The 17,994-nt window shown below is 44.5% G+C and overlaps 1 protein-coding gene across 4 annotated transcripts in view; it reads right to left on the reverse strand.

Moving 5' to 3' along the window:
• Positions 1-17,994, reverse strand: part of LOC108132130 (mitochondrial outer membrane protein SLC25A46-like) — a 33,569-nt gene continuing 15,575 nt past the window's right edge. The window contains exon 5 of one of the 4 annotated variants that reach the window (XM_043211249.2): positions 1-948. In XM_043211249.2, the coding sequence (XP_043067184.1) occupies positions 234-948 (715 nt within the window). In that variant the 3' untranslated portion in view covers positions 1-233. Of the gene's footprint in view, positions 949-4,952; positions 5,733-17,994 lie in introns of those variants that run through there. The other 3 variants (XM_043211251.2, XM_043211248.2, XM_043211250.2) reach the window with 3 other exon arrangements.

Here is a 17,994-nt window from a genome sequence, read left to right on the forward strand (position 1 = left end):
TTTAAAAACATCTTCATTTTTATCTCAATAGATTTGACATAGCTTTTTTACCTGCATATTTTGAATAAGTTTTACATATTTATGCATAAAATGTTTAATTAATTTAAAAGTAGACAAGTTGGTTTATTTAAGGAAATATTTTTTTAACAAATTCTTAAATTTTTAATACATTAAATATATTATAGTCCTCCTTAGTTGTCACTTAATTAATATATTTTAGGAAAAACTATGCTTTACGACATATTCGATGAGCTAGAACTACAAACAATATTATCGATATTATAGTAGTGCACAACTCGTGATGATGGCTGATTTGAAAGAGTTTCAGATATTTTGCTTACAATCAACTTTGATAGTTTAAGGACAGCAAGGTGTGACATGAATTGTAGAATCATTGCGCCAAATCCTTTATAGAGCCCACAAAAACCTTCTGAAAATATGGTCGATTGGTAACAATCGATGGCTCCTTGATAGTTTGTTAGTATTGGAACAACTGCATAACCATTGTCTAAATTGTCAATAATAGTTCGTGTACCTTGTAGTTGAAGACGATGTAACACGGTTTCAAAAGGATAGAAAATGACCTCGGTGGTTATTGTTGTTATAAGATTGGTATATATCTCAGCATTTTGATTTTCTAGCTCATCATCGCAAATTTTTTCAGCACGTTTTTTTCTTAAAGCTGTTAACCGCCGTCTTATAATCCTAGAAGACAGCCCACGAATTACTAAACTGAATAAATACTTTATAATTCCCAATGAAACACATGGCCCTATTAACGCCCAAGCAGGCAGCATTCTGCCCTTCTGTGGTGAACTCCAATACAGAAATCGAAGACTTCCTTCTCGAAATATATCAAAAAGTCCTGGTTTTTCACTTGCTATATCACTTTGGACCGTCTCCACTAAAGATGCAGAATGGAATGGTACAACCACTCCAATGCTGAAACTGAAAAAAAAATTTTATCAGTAACACATATGAATAAATTGTATTTGACTAAAAAGGTGATATAAACTATTCCAGCAACTTCCGATTTTTATCTGACATATGGGCACTTCCAGAAACAGGCTAACCAGGAAAGAAAAATTGAATGTAAAACAAACACATGTTTTTTTTATTGCATATTCTTTAAGTATATTCTATTGGGAATACTCTCACAAAAATTCATAACGATTAGAACCGAAGCTGTAGCTATTTATAGCGCACTATCTGCATATAAAACTTGAACAAACTTAAAACTTTAAACGCGATTATCTCAGAATCTTTTTTTTGGGAAATTACCTTTGCGGTGGACACGATTACTAAAAAGCTACTAATCCGATCAACACCAAGTTTTGACCACTTATTTATTATGATATTAGCTAGTCCGTGAACGAGGGATTTTTAATTTTTTTTAAAACTCCTTTTTTAAAGCACTAAAAACGAAAATCTTATACCTTGAAAAAGTACATTTTTTGTTAAATACGTCGCCATTTTTTTTAATCAAGTTTTTAAGGGGACTTCCCCCATTCTCGATTTTAAATTTTGACGATTTTCAATGGGCTGGCAAATGAACATAAATTATTTTTTAGGGTTGTAACTGTGCTTACATATATTAAGACACAAAAAGGAAGAAAATCATTTCACAGAATTTTTTTTTGTTCTGTTTTTGTTGTTGTTTTTTGTGATCAAAGAAAAGCCCTTCTTTTCGGCGGCGCATGTGATTTCCGCTCACTGGAACATCTGAATCCAAAAATTCCAACGGGATTAGAAAGAGTACATGTTTGGCTTTCGTATGAACTAGGATTATTAACTTCGCTCAAAAATTAACAAAATGGCGGACCTTTGAAATTTTTTTTTGAAAATTTTCATTTTTTTCAGCCACAAATCGAGTTGAAAAGTAAAGAAGATCTTCACCGATTTGATTTATCCTAGTTCATACGAGAGCTATATATGTATAGAATAACGTATTACAATTTGGAACCGATTGGATTAATAGTTTTTGAGTAAACTCATGCGCCAGTCGTAAAAACACTGTTTCGAGAAAAACGCGTTTAAAGTTTTGAGACGGCTCTCGCCGTCGCCTGACGCTTCCACCATAAATCGGCTTTATCTTCAAGAGTTTTTGAAATTTTGACTTGAAATTTTCAGGGAACATTCTTGAATAGTTACAAGTTCGAATTAAATTAAAAAAAAAAATCGATTTTTTAAAACCGAGAATGGAGAGGGTCCCCTTAAGAATCCCTCGTTCACGGACTAGACAATACAATATACTAACTAAACTTTTTTGAATTTTGGATTTCGGATGAACCGTTTTCGAGAAATCATGTCCACCGCAAGACACCATCGAAAAAAGACGATTCGGGAATTCGGCTATAACATTTTTGTTATGTAATATTTTTTTATGAAAAAATTTAATTAAGTACCCAGAAACATGTACTAAACAAGGTCGGTAAAACATTTTTCATAAATATTTTCTATGGTGTCAAAAAAAATCGATAAAAATCCATATTTTTGCGCGGTACATCTGTATATAACCCCTTAAATAGCAGCTATAGGATATAGTTGGCCGATCCAGGCCCTTCCGACTTATATACTGCGTGCAAAGGAAAGTGGGGTGTGTGCCAATTTCCAAATCGATAACTTTAAAACTGAGAGACAAGTTTGCGTAGAAACAGACAGACGGACAGAAGGACATACTGACGGACATGCTCATATCAACTCAGGCGGTGATCCTGATCAAGATTCTATATACTATATAGGGTCGGAGATGTCTCCTTCACTGCGTTGCACACTTTTTGACAAAATTATAACACCCTCTGCAAGGGTATAGTATATATAAGATCATGAATTTTAGATAGGGCTCACACTAAAACTATCATCTAAAATTACAATTTCATGACTTTGGTGAACATTGCTAGGTGACTCAGCGTCAGGAGACCAGACGATAGAGCTTAAGTTGAAATCGCCAGCTACCATCAAAGAAGTAGGGTCCAACGTTCCAGCACAGACACTCCATATGCGCATGATAGATACTTAATGCGCTGTTTAGAGGGATGTTCGACCCAATGATGACGAACGGGCCATGGATGTCCTATATTGAAACGGTAAGCTGATCTAGAAGAGGGTCAACCACCGGAAGGCGTAGTGATGTAGCCTGAAGAGATCGACTGATAGCGATCATAACCACCTCCTCGCACACACTGGGTACTGGATGCACCTCGGTCTTTTCGAAATACTTGGTACAAGTTACGCTCGAAGAACTCAAAGTAGCTAAAGTTGTTATTGAGCCACGTTTTCAAAGGGATGAAAACACCAAAACCACAGGCAGAAGAATTCAGTAATACCATCCGGAACTTGGTCCTCATTTCCAATATATTTTGGAATATAACTTTTAAGCTTTTCTTGGAGTCCGAGGACAAATTATTACTGTCTAAACTGGGAAATGGACGGCTAGGCGGTAATGATGAAAATACACTCTTGGTACTCGAGCATGTGGAGGCATATCCAATACGCCTAGCTTGCAAGATAGCCGTCGAGGACACATAAATTCTTCCATTATAGTAGATTGGATTTCAAAAGCCAAAGCTTGAAGAGAGCGATTGGAGTGGGCAAAGTAAAATGCAGAAACAGAGATAAGAACCTATATTGAACAATAAAAAAAGTAGAAGAAGCAGAACCAAACTATTCTTGGATTTAAATTAGTGGACGGCCCCCCAATACTTTGATATGATTTAAACGCATTAGTATTAGTAACGGATAGAAGAAAGTAGGCTGTGAGCATGACGTTTCACACATTTATACTGTGTGTGGCAGAGCTCGGGCAGAGAAATTTCCTAAGCCCTCGGGATAGGGCCGTGCCGACCACTGATTTAAAGTAAAAAAATTATTCATTCGCCTTCAAATATATCACATCACTCCCGATGCGATACGGTTGAAATTGAGTGAAGTTTCTTAAATTACGAAGATGTTGCCAGATGAAGTTGGATAAACAAAAACGCCGTTCTGGTTATTACGATTCAGCCAAACTTGGTGAACTAAAATAAAACAATTTAAAAACATCTTCATTTTTATCTCAATAGATTTGACATAGCTTTTTTACCTGCATATTTTGAATAAGTTTTACATATTTATGCATAAAATGTTTAATTAATTTAAAAGTAGACAAGTTGGTTTATTTAAGGAAATATTTATACCCTTGCAGAGGGTATTATAATTTTGTCCAAAAGTGTGCAACGCAGTGAAGGAGACATCTCCGACCCTATAAAGTATATATATTCTTGATCAGGATCACCTCCTGAGTTGATATGAGCATGTCCGTCTGTCCGTCTGTCCGTCTGTCTGTTTCTACGCAAACTAGTCTCTCAGTTCTAAAGCTATCGTCTTGAAACACACACCCTTCTTTCCTTTGCACGCAGTATATAAGTCGGAACGGCCGACTATATCCTATAGCTGCCATATAACTGATTGATCGGAAATGGTATAACTTTGGTGTTTTTAGAGTTAGAGAGTTCAAATTTGACACGAGAGCTATTTTTGGCAAAATAATACGACATGCCAAATTTCATAAGGATCGGCCGACTATATCCTATAGCTGCCATATAACTGAACGATCGGAAATGACCCAACTTTCGTGTTTTTGAAGATAGAAAGCTGGAATTTAGTACAGACTCTATTTTTGGTTAGTTCATCCAACCTACCAAATTTCATAAGGATCGGCCGACTATATCTTATAGCTGCCATATAACTGAACGATCGGAAATGACCCAACTTTTGTGTTTTTGAAGATAGAAAGCTGGAACTTGGTACAGATTATATTTTGATCCATCCTACCAAATTTCATAAGGATCGGCCAACTATATCCGATGTTTGCGATATATATCCGGTTTTAGCTGCAAGGGTATATAAACTTCGGCTCCGCCCGAAGTTAGCTTTCCTTTCTTGTTTTTTAACAAATTCTTAAATTTTTAATACATTAAATATATTATAGTCCTCCTTAGTTGTCACTTAATTAATATATTTTAGGAAAAACTATGCTTTACGACATATTCGATGAGCTAGAACTACAAACAATATTATCGATATTATAGTAGTGCACAACTCGTGATGATGGCTGATTTGAAAGAGTTTCAGATATTTTGCTTACAATCAACTTTGATAATTTAAGGACAGCAAGGTGTGACATGAATTGTAGAATCATTGCGCCAAATCCTTTATAGAGCCCACAAAAACCTTCTGAAAATATGGTCGATTGGTAACAATCGATGGCTCCTTGATAGTTTGTTAGTATTGGAACAACTGCATAACCATTGTCTAAATTGTCAATAATAGTTCGTGTACCTTGTAGTTGAAGACGATGTAACACGGTTTCAAAAGGATAGAAAATGACCTCGGTGGTTATTGTTGTTATAAGATTGGTATATATCTCAGCATTTTGATTTTCTAGCTCATCATCGCAAATTTTTTCAGCACGTTTTTTTCTTAAAGCTGTTAACCGCCATCTTATAATCCTAGAAGACAGCCCACGAATTACTAAACTGAATAAATACTTTATAATTCCCAATGAAACACATGGCCCTATTAACGCCCAAGCAGGCAGCATTCTGCCCTTCTGTGGTGAACTCCAATACAGAAATCGAAGACTTCCTTCTCGAAATATATCAAAAAGTCCTGGTTTTTCACTTGCTATATCACTTTGGACCGTCTCCACTAAAGATGCAGAATGAAATGGTACAACCACTCCAATGCTGAAACTGAAAAAAATTTTATCAGTAACACATATTGTTTAGGTGAGGGGCCGTGGTGCCACTCACCTGAAGAGCGCACCCGCGCTAAAGAGCGCACCCACGCTAAAGAGTGCACCCGCGCTGAAGAACGCGTCCACACTCGCGCCTCTGTGCCCTCTCTTCTCGCTCGTTGGCTGTCGGCGATCTCTTTTTTTTTTCACTAGTTTTTAAGATCAATCTCATGTAAGCAGCCGAATAAAGCTGACCGCGTTATACCATCCGAAAGACGCCCCCGACTTCATATTTCAACATTCTAATTTTTTCTGGAATCTTTTTGCGGAACCACGCCCCCCCTTCAAATTTTGGTCCTTCGAGCCGGATACCAGGATATTCAGGATATTTTGGATCCACCAGCAGTTCAGGCATTGTTCCGCCCAAAAGATAAGTACGAAATTTTTTCCGTCTCCGTCTCTCTGCCGGTCTTCAGCAGTGGTCCGAACATAAAATTTCGTTCACACTGCTGCAAGATTGTTTTTTCCTCCGTGTCAACTCCAAGTCCGAGTTTTCCGACACCACGGCAGCTTGAGACTTTTCTAAGACAAAAAAATTACCAAATTTTCCATCCATCTCCGTTGTGTGTGCCTCGCCATATTCCTCGCCGTTTTTGGCTTTTCCGTTATCCGTTCGCTCGCCAACGGTCGAGGCATATGTACATGCATACACACATTTATTGTGTTTCGTGCAATTAATCCGCAAAAAAAAAATCGGCAAGTGAACAGTGAAAGTGTGTGGTGAAGAAAAAAAAAATATAAAAATAAAAGGGCATAATTAATATTGGCCAGCCGGTGTGAAGTGGTTCCGGGAATCTCCAAGTTCACCGAACAGTCCGCCGCTGTCGTAATATTGGTTTTTCATCCCCAATTTTTTACACCACATAACTTTTCCGTTTCCGCCGTTACACATTATCGACGCTCCACTATGCCAACATACATATGCCCACATGCCCTTACATACATATATCCGTACCTGCATGCATGTCCACATATCTCCAAATATTTTCTGCCTCCGATTTCAGGAAATATATAACCGATAAAATTTAACCATACAGTCCACTTATCGACGTTCCACTGTGCCATCATATGTCCCACATGCCCTTGCCCTACTTGCATGTATGCCCATATATTTCTCAATATTTTCTGCCTCCAATTTCAGGAAATATATAACCAAACAAATTAAAAAAAAAAATATCAATTAATTATAAATTTATTTATTTATATTTACAACTACAAAAATTTATTTAATTCGTATTTTCCGTCCGAGCAAAGGGCCAGGTTTTTTAATTCACCTTTCCGGCCACTCAATAATTAAATCGAAAATTTAATTTTCGAAAAAGAAATTATAATTAAATAATTTAATTGTCGATCTTCTTTCTGAACCTAGCCGCGGTTTCAATTCCACCGTTCCAGCTTCGGGTTCCTTAACCTCCATTGATTAAGAATTGAAATTTTCAACTCCACCCGTCTATTTCCATAATAATTAAATCCGCCAATTAGGCAAAAATTAATTATTTATTTTTTTTCTCTGTGTTCAATCCAAGCCAAGGTCAAGTCCACCTTTCCGGCTCCGCAATTTCGAAAATAGTCAGGAATTGAATATTTACGTACGAGACATACTGGTCGAAATATACAGACATATCTATATAGACAGTAATAAATTATTTTTCCGAACGATCACGAATTTTCCGGGCCTTGTCCATTTTCCGTTCCGTCATTTCCCTACCGCTGCTTCTACTTCGCATCTGGCAAAATCCGCCTAGAATCTCAACGAACCTTGGCCCTTCTGGATTTTTCTTTTTGGCTTCCTGAAGTTTCTCCCACATCCGAATTGTGCCGCATCCGACGTTCCTCTCGACATCGGCGCTTCTAATTCCAACTTGGCCTTGCAATCGCAATTCGTCCGCGATCTCACCGGTCTCATCACATTAATGACCGGCTACCGCTTCGTACGAGGCACCCATTGCGCGCGTCAGTCGACAAGTTCTGACCAGCGAATTGGTGTCTGAGAATGCCCACGGGAGACGACCAAAAGCCACGTCCGATCCCAACCATCCGTCTGGACAGATCTCAATCCGCGGACGCCTCTTCTCCGCGGACGCCTCTTTTAAAGCCTAAGGCGTACAGTGCCATTCCAAGGGCAAAGAGTGACGAATCCGTCAATACAATCCCCGGTCCTTCACAGAGGCAGACTCGTTCCGTTGCAAAAATGGCTCAAAGTGCGGTCGACGTGGCGCTGAAAAAGTTCATTGCCACAACGGATCGAATTAGCCAATTTGAGGCTAACATAAATACTCCGGGCGCCAGAGAAACGGAAGGAGGCTCCCAGTACATTTGCGAGGTCCATCGGGACCAAATTCGGGCACTGTGGGAGAAGGTGGAGAAAAGCTATGAGAGCTGCTCCGATTTACTAGCCGTGTCAGACGACAATGTGGCCACCTCGACCGTGCTGGAATCGAAGTACAACTACTGCTACTCCGTCTATTCGAGATGTATTGCCCAGCTTGGGAGAAAATTGCTTCCCAATCCACTCAGGCTTCCGTCAATGTCCACACGCCCGCGCCTACAGGCTGCCGGTTACCTCCAGTGGATACCGAGGTCTTCGCGGGTGATTATCTTCGGTGGCCCACCTTCAGAGACTTGTTTACGGCCATTTACATCCAAAACTCGCGGCTCACCCCGGTAGAGAGGTTGTTCCACTTACTGTCCAAAACAAGTGGAGACGCCCACGCCATTGTCTCTAAGGCTCCGCTTACCCATGAGGGGTTTGTCGTCGCTTGGCAAAGCCTCACAGACCGCTTTGAGAACCGGCGGCTACTGGTCAATAGCCAGTTGAAAATCCTTTTCAACCTCCAGGCTATTTCTCAAGAGTCCGGGGTCGCGCTGAAAGAGCTCCAAGCCACCATTCAGAGTTGTCTGACAGCCCTCGCAATGTCCGCCATCAATGTTGATGCTTGGGACTGCCTCCTGGTGTTTATGATTTCGTCAAAGCTCCCCAAAGTCACACTTTCCATGTGGGAGCAATCCGTTCATAACAAGGCCGAAATTCCAACATGGAAGGAATTAGACAACTAGAATTAGAGCTCGAAGGCTCCATTCATACGAGACTCGAGTGGTTCCGGGCCCCAAGGGTTGCGATCTCTGTTCGAGGGAGACCCACCCCATTCGGACTATATTAAAAGAAAGCAGCTATGTTTGAACTGTTTTGCCCGAGGGCACCAGCAACGAGACTGCACGAGCGCCCATACCTGCTTCACATGTCACAGCCGACACCACACCCTTCTGCACCGCGGCAATCCGTTCGCCACCGCTCCAAGTCCGCCTACGACAGCAAGGGCTCGACCCGCACAGACTGCCAGAAGCACAAACGGCCCAGAGGACCAATCGGATGTGCAGGTGTGTTTCGCTTCCGGGTCAGGAGCCGTCCTACTAGGCACGGCCCTTATCAACGTGTGCCATTTGCGGTGCAGCTTCCAGGCACGAGCTCTGATAGACTCAGGGTCCGAAGCGACCTTCATCACGGAACGACTGTTCAACCTCGTCAAACCACCCTTCAAGACGATTCAAGCCCAAGTTTCCGGCCTTAATCAGATCATTTCCGCGCAGTCTACAAAATTGTGCCATTTCTCCATTCGGTCGCCGTCTAGACCCGGGCTACAATTAGAGACTGCGGCCTACGTTCTGCCGCAGTTGGCAGGAAATCTGCCATCATACCCGATTCCGCGAGATCGTCTCAAGGGGCTGCCCGACATTCCCCTGGCGGACCCCAACTTCTTTGAGAGCTCCCAAGTCGATGTACTAATAGGAGCTGACATTCTTCCGTCCATTCTCCTCGGTAATGCCAAGGCTAACATATGCGGGTCGCTTCTCGGTCAGGAGACCATTTTTGGATGGGTGTTGACAGGCCCATTATCTCCAGCCAATCCCCGCAGCGTGTCCGTTTTTTCCACACGAGTGGCCCCCAGCCTCGGTGACTCAGTGGATCAGCTCCTCACCAAATTCTGGGAGGTGGAAGATGTGCCTACACCGATAAGTTCGGAATCGGATTCCGTTTGCGAGCACAATTTTGTCCAGACGACGAAAAGAGACGAGTATGGCAAGTACGTTGTGACGCTCCCCTTACGCGACCCCGGGCAGAAGGGTTCCGAGCTAGCGGCTTCACGGTCCTTTGCCCTTGCTCAGTTTCTGCGTAATGAGCAGCGCCTGAAGAGGGACCCGCCCCTTAAGGCCCGCTATGACTCGGTAATTCAGGAGTACATCGACTTAGGCCACATGACCGAGGTCTCTCCCGCGAGCAATTCCGCTACCTACTATCTTCCACATCATGCAGTCTTCAAGCCCGAAAGCACGACCACCAAGGTGCGAGTGGTCTTCAATGCTTCGAGCCCGTCCGCAAACGGGACCAGTCTGAACGACATTCTTTACGCGGGCCCGGTCTTACAATCCGACCTGACGATTCAAATCCTAAAGTGGCGGTACTTTAGGTTTGTCTTCAACGCCGACATCGAGAAGATGTATCGGCAAATTTGGGTAGACCCCAAGCATACTCCGCTCCAACGTATTTTGTTTCGCAATCCCGATGGGGATATCCGCGACTACGAGTTGAAAACGGTCACCTTCGGTGTCAATTTTGCCCCGTTCCTGGCGATCCGTGTGCTGCGATAGCTCGCTGACGACGAAGAGTCGAAGTATCCGCAGGCAAGCCAAATTATCCGGCAGTTTATGTACGTTGATGACGTTCTCGCGGGGGCAGACTCCAAAACTGAAGCCCAAGCTTCGATTCGGGAGCTGAAAGGGGCCCTAGAGTCAGCAGGGTTCCCACTTAGGAAATGGACGTCGAATAACAAGACAATCCTGGCCGACATTCCGATCGATCACCGTCTCCGTGCTGACTTTCTCGACATCGATGCAGAGAGCACGGCCAAGACACTCGGCGTGCGGTGGAAAGCGACGACTGATGAATTCTTTTTTGTCCCGCCAGAATTGACTTCCGGCTCGGTTTTCACGAAGCGCCAAGTCCTCTCCCAAATTGCCAAATTGTTCGATCCAGCAGGTTGGCTCGCTCCTTTCATTGTTCGGGCAAAAATGTTCATGCAAGACATTTGGCTTCTGGATCTAGGGTGGGATGACGCCCTCCCTCAAGATTTCTGTCAGCGATGGGTTGACTTCCTAAAGAATTACTCGGTGCTCGATCAGATTCGTGTTCCTCGATGGGTCGCGTTCCGACCACACCTAAAGGTCGAACACCACGGGTTCTGCGACGCTTCATAGAAGGCGTACGGCGCAGCCATTTACGTTCGTGTCGAAATCGGGTCCACGGTAATAGTGACCCTGCTGACTGCAAAGACTCGAGTGGCCCCAGTTAAGACGGTGTCGCTCCCTCGACTAGAACTGTGCGGTGCCTTGTTGTTGTCCGAGATGGCCACCGCCGTTCTGTCACAAATGCCAGGGGCCGCGGATGCCCTATACTGTTGGACCGACTCGACTATTGTCCTCGCGTGGCTGCATAAGCCAGCGTGCCAGTGGACAACGTTCGTGGCCAACCGGGTGACCAAGATCACCCAGTTCACCGACGTGCAGAAATGGGCACATGTCCGCTCCGAGCATAACCCTGCGGATCTCGCTAGCCGGGGCGTAGCTCTCCAAGATCTTGCAGATAACCAGTTGTGGTGGCACGGTCCTGACTGAGAAGCCTCGCAGCGACTGGCCCACTCAAGGCTATGATGCCCCCGTGACTGAACTCGAGAAGCGAGCAGTCAAGGTCCATGTCGCGAAAGTACCCCCCGAAGATCTCCCTGAGCGTTTTTCTACACTCGACAAGGCATTACGAGTCCTTGCCTATGTTAATCGCTTCATCCAACGCGCGCGGAAGATTCGACCCTCGTTTGAAGAACACCTGACCGCTAATGAGGTTACGTCGGCTGAACGTCTTCTAGTTTCCGTCACTCAGCGCAGACACTTCGTCTCTGAGATGGGCTGCTTAAGCGAAAAGCGTCCGATATCGGCATCCAGTCCGATTCAGAATCTGAACCCCTTCGTGGATTCGCAAGGCCTTATGAGAGCCTGCGGCCGGGTCACGTCCTCTGAGCTTCTCCAATGAGACGAACGGCACCCTATTATCCTTCCGTACGACTGTCAGCTGTCTCGACTCCTGGTTCATTTTACACATCGCATCACGCTGCACGGTGGCAGTCAGCTGATGATCCGTCTGATCCGGGCCAAGTTCTGGATTCCAAGGGTGAGGAATTTGGTCAAGTCCGTTGTCCATTCTTGTAAGGTATGTGTCATCCACAAGAAGAAGTTGCAGACGCAACTCATGGGAGTGCTATCCAAGGAACGGACGTCCTTCTCGCGCCCGTTCACGCACACCGGTGTGGATTATGCCGGTCCCTTCGAGATAAAAAACTATACGGGGAGGGCCTGTCTCATCACAAAGGGTTATGTGTTGGTGTTTGTGTGGGTCTCCACTAAGGCCATCCATTAAGAGCCTACTCGGACCTTACGACCGAGAAATTTCTGGCGGCTTTCGCACGGTTCGTGTCCCGGAGAGGATTCCCCCGTCCAGTGCAGTCCGACAACGGGAAGACCTTTGTGGGAGCAGCTGCTCTACTATCCCGCGATTTTCTCCAGAGCCTAAAGGGGGCTGTGACTGGTGCCTATAGTCACCAGCAGCTTCTCTGGCATTCCATTCCTCCGGGAGCTCCCCACATGGGGGGCCTTTGGGAAGCAGGGGTCAAGAGCTTCAAGACCTTGTTCTACAAGTCCGCCGCCACGCGAAAATACACCTTTGAGGAGCTGGCTACTCTCCTGGCGAAGATCGAGGCGTGCCTGAATTCGCGGCCACTCGCGCCAATGTCCGAAGACCCTGCTGACCTGCTAGCTCTTACACCCGGGCACTTTCTTGTGGGAGGACCACTTCTCGCCACGGTCGAGCCCGAGATAAAGGGGGACACCAGTTCCATCATCAATCGTTGGCAACACCTCAAGGCGCTTCAGCAGCAATTTCAGCTCCGGTGGAAGGAGGAGTATCTCAAGGAGCTCCATAAGAGAAACAAGTGGCGAGCCCCTACAAGGGACCTCCGCGTTGGGGATATGGTCGTCATCAAGGAAGACAACCTTCCGTCCAATGAGTGGCGTTTAGGCAGGGTTGACGCGGTGTATCCCGGCTCTGATGGCCATATCCGCGTGATCGACATCCGCACCGCGCGAGGGCTTGTAAAGCGGCCCGTTGTTAAGGTCGTGCTTCTTCCGTTGGACGCGTCCGCCTACCCACAGTGATCAACATTTCTTCCGCTCCAATGTTCCTGTCCAATTGTGCTGTCCCGTAGCTCTGCCCGTAGTTCCGAACCTTCATTTACACCGATTCTGATCATGTTATTTGTTCCTTTATCATATTTCCGTCAGCCATAGCCAACACGATGTCGCCACGTCCACGCAACACCCAAGCATCGCTGGAGAGCAGATGAACTCGTGGTATTCAATCCTACCGTTGCCGAGTCTGCAATGGAATCCACGCCTTAAAGAAGTGTCGGCGCTTCCTACGCCTTAGCGCCGAGAAGCGGCTCCGAGCGGTTCTTGTGAACCGGTATTGCTCGAGCTGCCTGGCCCACGAGCACTCCGACGGATCCTGTCGTCGGGGTGACGGTTGTAAGACGTGTGGACAGGATCACCACACGCTGCTGCATCTCGTGGAGAAGCCGCGGGCTCGGCGCAAGGCACGCCAAGAGGAGCACCGGTCACGGAGCGCGGGAGTCAGGACACAGAGTGTCACGTCTGGCGCCCGGCCGTCATCCGCCAACTCCCGGCGCGGTTCGGGTGCTCCTCGGCCTGGGTCCGCCACTTTCCGGTAATCCCAACCCGATCCACGGCCACCGACGTCCCGGCACTCGTCGATGCATCCTCGGCCTTCTTCCGCCACTCCTCGATTGCCAACCACCGCTCATCCGCCCGCGTCATCCGCACCTAGGCAAAGTTCCGCCTCTCGTCGAGGGCCCCCGCTGGACGCGGTCGCTGCGCCCACCCTCTCATCGCTGTTGCAACGGAACAGCGTCAACGTGCTGCCGACTGCACTAGTGCGGATCGACACCGGGACCCGGAGCTTCGATACGGGGGCCTTCATCGACCCATGCACGCCCTCGAGCTGCATCGACGCCTCGCTCGCTGCGTGTTTCCGGCTGCCCACTACCAGCGTGGGGGACGAACAGGTGTGTTCCGCCACCGTGGGGTCAACGACCGATGACAGCGTTCGGCTGGAGGTCATGTTCAAGATCGAGCCTCACGTGCGAGATCGTACGCCGTCCCGGGAGCTGAGCGAGGCGGTGCGTGCCCACTTCCGAGGCGTGACCCTGGCGGATGAGCGATTCCATCTGCCAGCGACAATCTCCGTCGTCCTGGGCGCAGATATGTACCCACGGATTATTCAACCGGGCTTCCTGAAGATCCAGGACGGCCTCCCAGTGGCCCAGAGCACCGTGTTTGGATGGGTCGTGTCCGGAGCCTGCCACCAGCCATAACTTCGAGGGAGCTATTGCAACCCGAGCGATTGCAAGGGGGGCGGAATGTTTAGGTGAGGGGCCGTGGTGCCACTCACCTGAAGAGCGCATCCGCGCTGAAGAGCGCACCCTCTCTTCTCGCTCGTTGGCTGTCGGCGATCTCTTTTTTTTTCACTAGTTTTTAAGATCAATCTCATGTAAGCAGCCGAATAAAGCTGACCGCGTTATACCATCCGAAAGACGCCCCCGACTTCTTATTTCAACATTCTAATTTTTTCTGGAATCTTTTTGCGGAACCACGCCCCCCTACACACATATGAATAAATTGTATTTTACTAAAAAGGTGATATAAACTATTCCAGCAACTTCCGATTTTTATCCGACATATGGGCACTTCCAGAAACAGGCTAACCAGGACAGAAAAATTGAATGTAAAACAAACACATGTTTAAAATTCGAGTGTATGCGTCGCAGAGAAAAACAATGAGAGCAAAGAATTCACTGAGCGAATAAAACCCAGTTTTTTATTTCATTTTTCGTTTATTTAAAAATTTTTTGTAGCATTGTTTTTGTAAATCTTCACGGCTCACTGACCGCGCGACTCGATCGTCTGGCCCGATTTGCTGGCGCCAAAAATTACGAATAACGGGGGGAGCCTTAAGAGCCCGAGGAGCCTTGGGCTTGCCCACCCCTGGTGTATATTATTTTAAAGTAAACTTTTCTAGCAACAGTTCTTAAACAAAAGAATCACTACGCCTTCCTATCTATATTTTCTATGTATAAAACTTGTTCCAAACCAATTTCTGAGATTTGTCTTAGTGGAAATATATTTTTTTTTAAGTTTTGGCTGTCAAACAAGGCAAAATGGGAGCAAATGAGAGAGATTCTTGAAAAATTTGAGAGTGCTTACACTGTCAGTGTGCCGGCAGCGCTGCGGCAGAATTTCCTACCCGTGCTATGGAAAATGAGATTTTGCCCCCAACTGGTTTAAAGTAATTTTTTCATTATTTGATTATTATTTCATCCTATGATATGTTGGCAGACCTTATACCAATTATCAAATGTCTTATGCGAGAAGATAATCGCCAAACCAAAATTAACAAAATTCTTATTTAACAGGTTATTCAATTTTTACTAATTACGTTTGTTTTGATAGTAAGTTAGCGACCAAACATTATCAATTTAATTGGTCATCCATTTACAGTAGCGGACAATGAAATCCGGACAGGCAGAAAATACTACCTTTTTAATTTTTTTTGTTTAGCCAGCTTTACTTTATGGAGTAAATTTGTTTTTAATCGATGAAATTAATATAAATGGTAACATGTGTTTTTATACCCTTGCAGAGGGTATTATAATTTTGGTCAAAAGTGTGCAACGCAGTGAAGGAGACATCTCCGACCCTATAAAGTATATATATTCTTGATCAGGATCACCTCCTGAGTTGATATGAGCATGTCCGTCTGTCCGTCTGTCTGTCCGTCTGTCTGTCCGTCTGTCTGTTTCTACGCAAACTAGTCTCTCAGTTTTAAAGCTATCGTCTTGAAACTTTGCACACATCCTTCTTTCCTTTGCACGCAGTATATAAGTCGGAACGGCTCGGATCGGTCGACTATATCCTATAGCTGCCATATAACTGATTGATCGGAAATGGTATAACTTTGGTGTTTTTAAAGTTAGAGAGTCAAATTTTAGGTGAGAGCTTTTTTTGGCAACATAATACGACATGCCAAATTTCATAAGGATCGGCCGACTATATCCTATAGCTGCCATATAACTGAACGATCGGAACGATCGGACCCAACGTGTTTTTGATGATAGAAAGCTGGCACTTGGTACACATTCTATTTTTGGTCAGTTAATCCGATCTACCAAATTTCATAACGATCGGTTGACTATATCTTATAGCTGACATATAACTGTACGATCGGAAATGGTTTTTGGTAGAAATACCAACTTTGGTATTTTTGAAGATAGAAGCTTGAGACTTTTTTTAGATTTTGTATTGTAATAAATTGGATTATATATTCATATTCCCATAAGGATCGGCCAACTATATCCGATGTTTGCGATATATATCCGGTTTTAGCTGCAAAGGTATATCAACTTCGGCTCCGCCCGGAGTTAGCTTTGCTTTCTTGTTTTTAATTTAATTTTGTTTTATTTGGAAATAAAACGTATACTTTAATATTCGAAAGAATTAACAAAAATGTGTAAAAATTTTTGAAAATTGTTTCTTAATAGATTAATATTTAAGGTGTTCAAAAATAATTTTGTTTTGGTTCTTTAGTATTTATTTGGTCTTCCTTGAGTTTTTAGTACGGCCTAATTATGTCTTTATAAAAGACACTTTCCATTGTTAAATTAAATTCTCTTATTTTTTTGGTTTTGTTTTTATGCATTTTAACTTTTAAAATAGGACAACGATATTGAATCGAATAGAAATCAGGACTACTGCCTGGCCAGTCTAATGTTGATATTCGATTTTTCTGCAAATAATTTATTACCTAAATTTAAAAAAAAATACTAGAAATTTAAAACTTCAATTATTTTTTAAACAAATCCTTAACGAATTAAAAAAAATATATATCCCTGTTTTTTGGACGACAGCAAGGACCTGAGTCGTCCTGAAAGATTATGTTTGGGGCATGAGAAAGATGGTCCTCCATTGAGGGTAGAAGGTGACGATTCAGAACACCTTGGAACTTTTCAGCATTCACAGTTCCATCAAGTAATGTTAGATCACTAACGCCATAGTAAGAAAAGCATCCCGGACAATTCGGCATGCTCCTTGCCTGACCTTTTGCCGTAAGCAATTATTTTTCAAGCGTTTGTCGCGTTTGGGGCGCACCTAGCTCATACTTTGGGTTAGTGTGGTGAGCGAGGCGGTGCGTGCCCACTTCCGAGGCGTGACCCTGGCGGATGAGCGATTCCATCTGCCAGCGACAATCTCCGTCGTCCTGGGCGCAGATATGTACCCACGGATTATTCAACCGGGCTTCCTGAAGATCCAGGACGGCCTCCCAGTGGCCCAGAGCACCGTGTTTGGATGGGTCGTGTCCGGAGCCTGCCACCAGCCATAACTTCGAGGGAGCTATTGCAACCCGAGCGATTGCAAGGGGGGCGGAATGTTTAGGTGAGGGGCCGTGGTGCCACTCACCTGAAGAGCGCATCCGCGCTGAAGAGCGCACCCTCTCTTCTCGCTCGTTGGCTGTCGGCGATCTCTTTTTTTTTCACTAGTTTTTAAGATCAATCTCATGTAAGCAGCCGAATAAAGCTGACCGCGTTATACCATCCGAAAGACGCCCCCGACTTCTTATTTCAACATTCTAATTTTTTCTGGAATCTTTTTGCGGAACCACGCCCCCCTACACACATATGAATAAATTGTATTTTACTAAAAAGGTGATATAAACTATTCCAGCAACTTCCGATTTTTATCCGACATATGGGCACTTCCAGAAACAGGCTAACCAGGACAGAAAAATTGAATGTAAAACAAACACATGTTTAAAATTCGAGTGTATGCGTCGCAGAGAAAAACAATGAGAGCAAAGAATTCACTGAGCGAATAAAACCCAGTTTTTTATTTCATTTTTCGTTTATTTAAAAATTTTTTGTAGCATTGTTTTTGTAAATCTTCACGGCTCACTGACCGCGCGACTCGATCGTCTGGCCCGATTTGCTGGCGCCAAAAATTACGAATAACGGGGGGAGCCTTAAGAGCCCGAGGAGCCTTGGGCT

This window comes from Drosophila bipectinata, chromosome XR (genome assembly GCF_030179905.1).
Source record: "Drosophila bipectinata strain 14024-0381.07 chromosome XR, DbipHiC1v2, whole genome shotgun sequence".
Classification (NCBI taxonomy): domain Eukaryota; kingdom Metazoa; phylum Arthropoda; class Insecta; order Diptera; family Drosophilidae; genus Drosophila; species Drosophila bipectinata.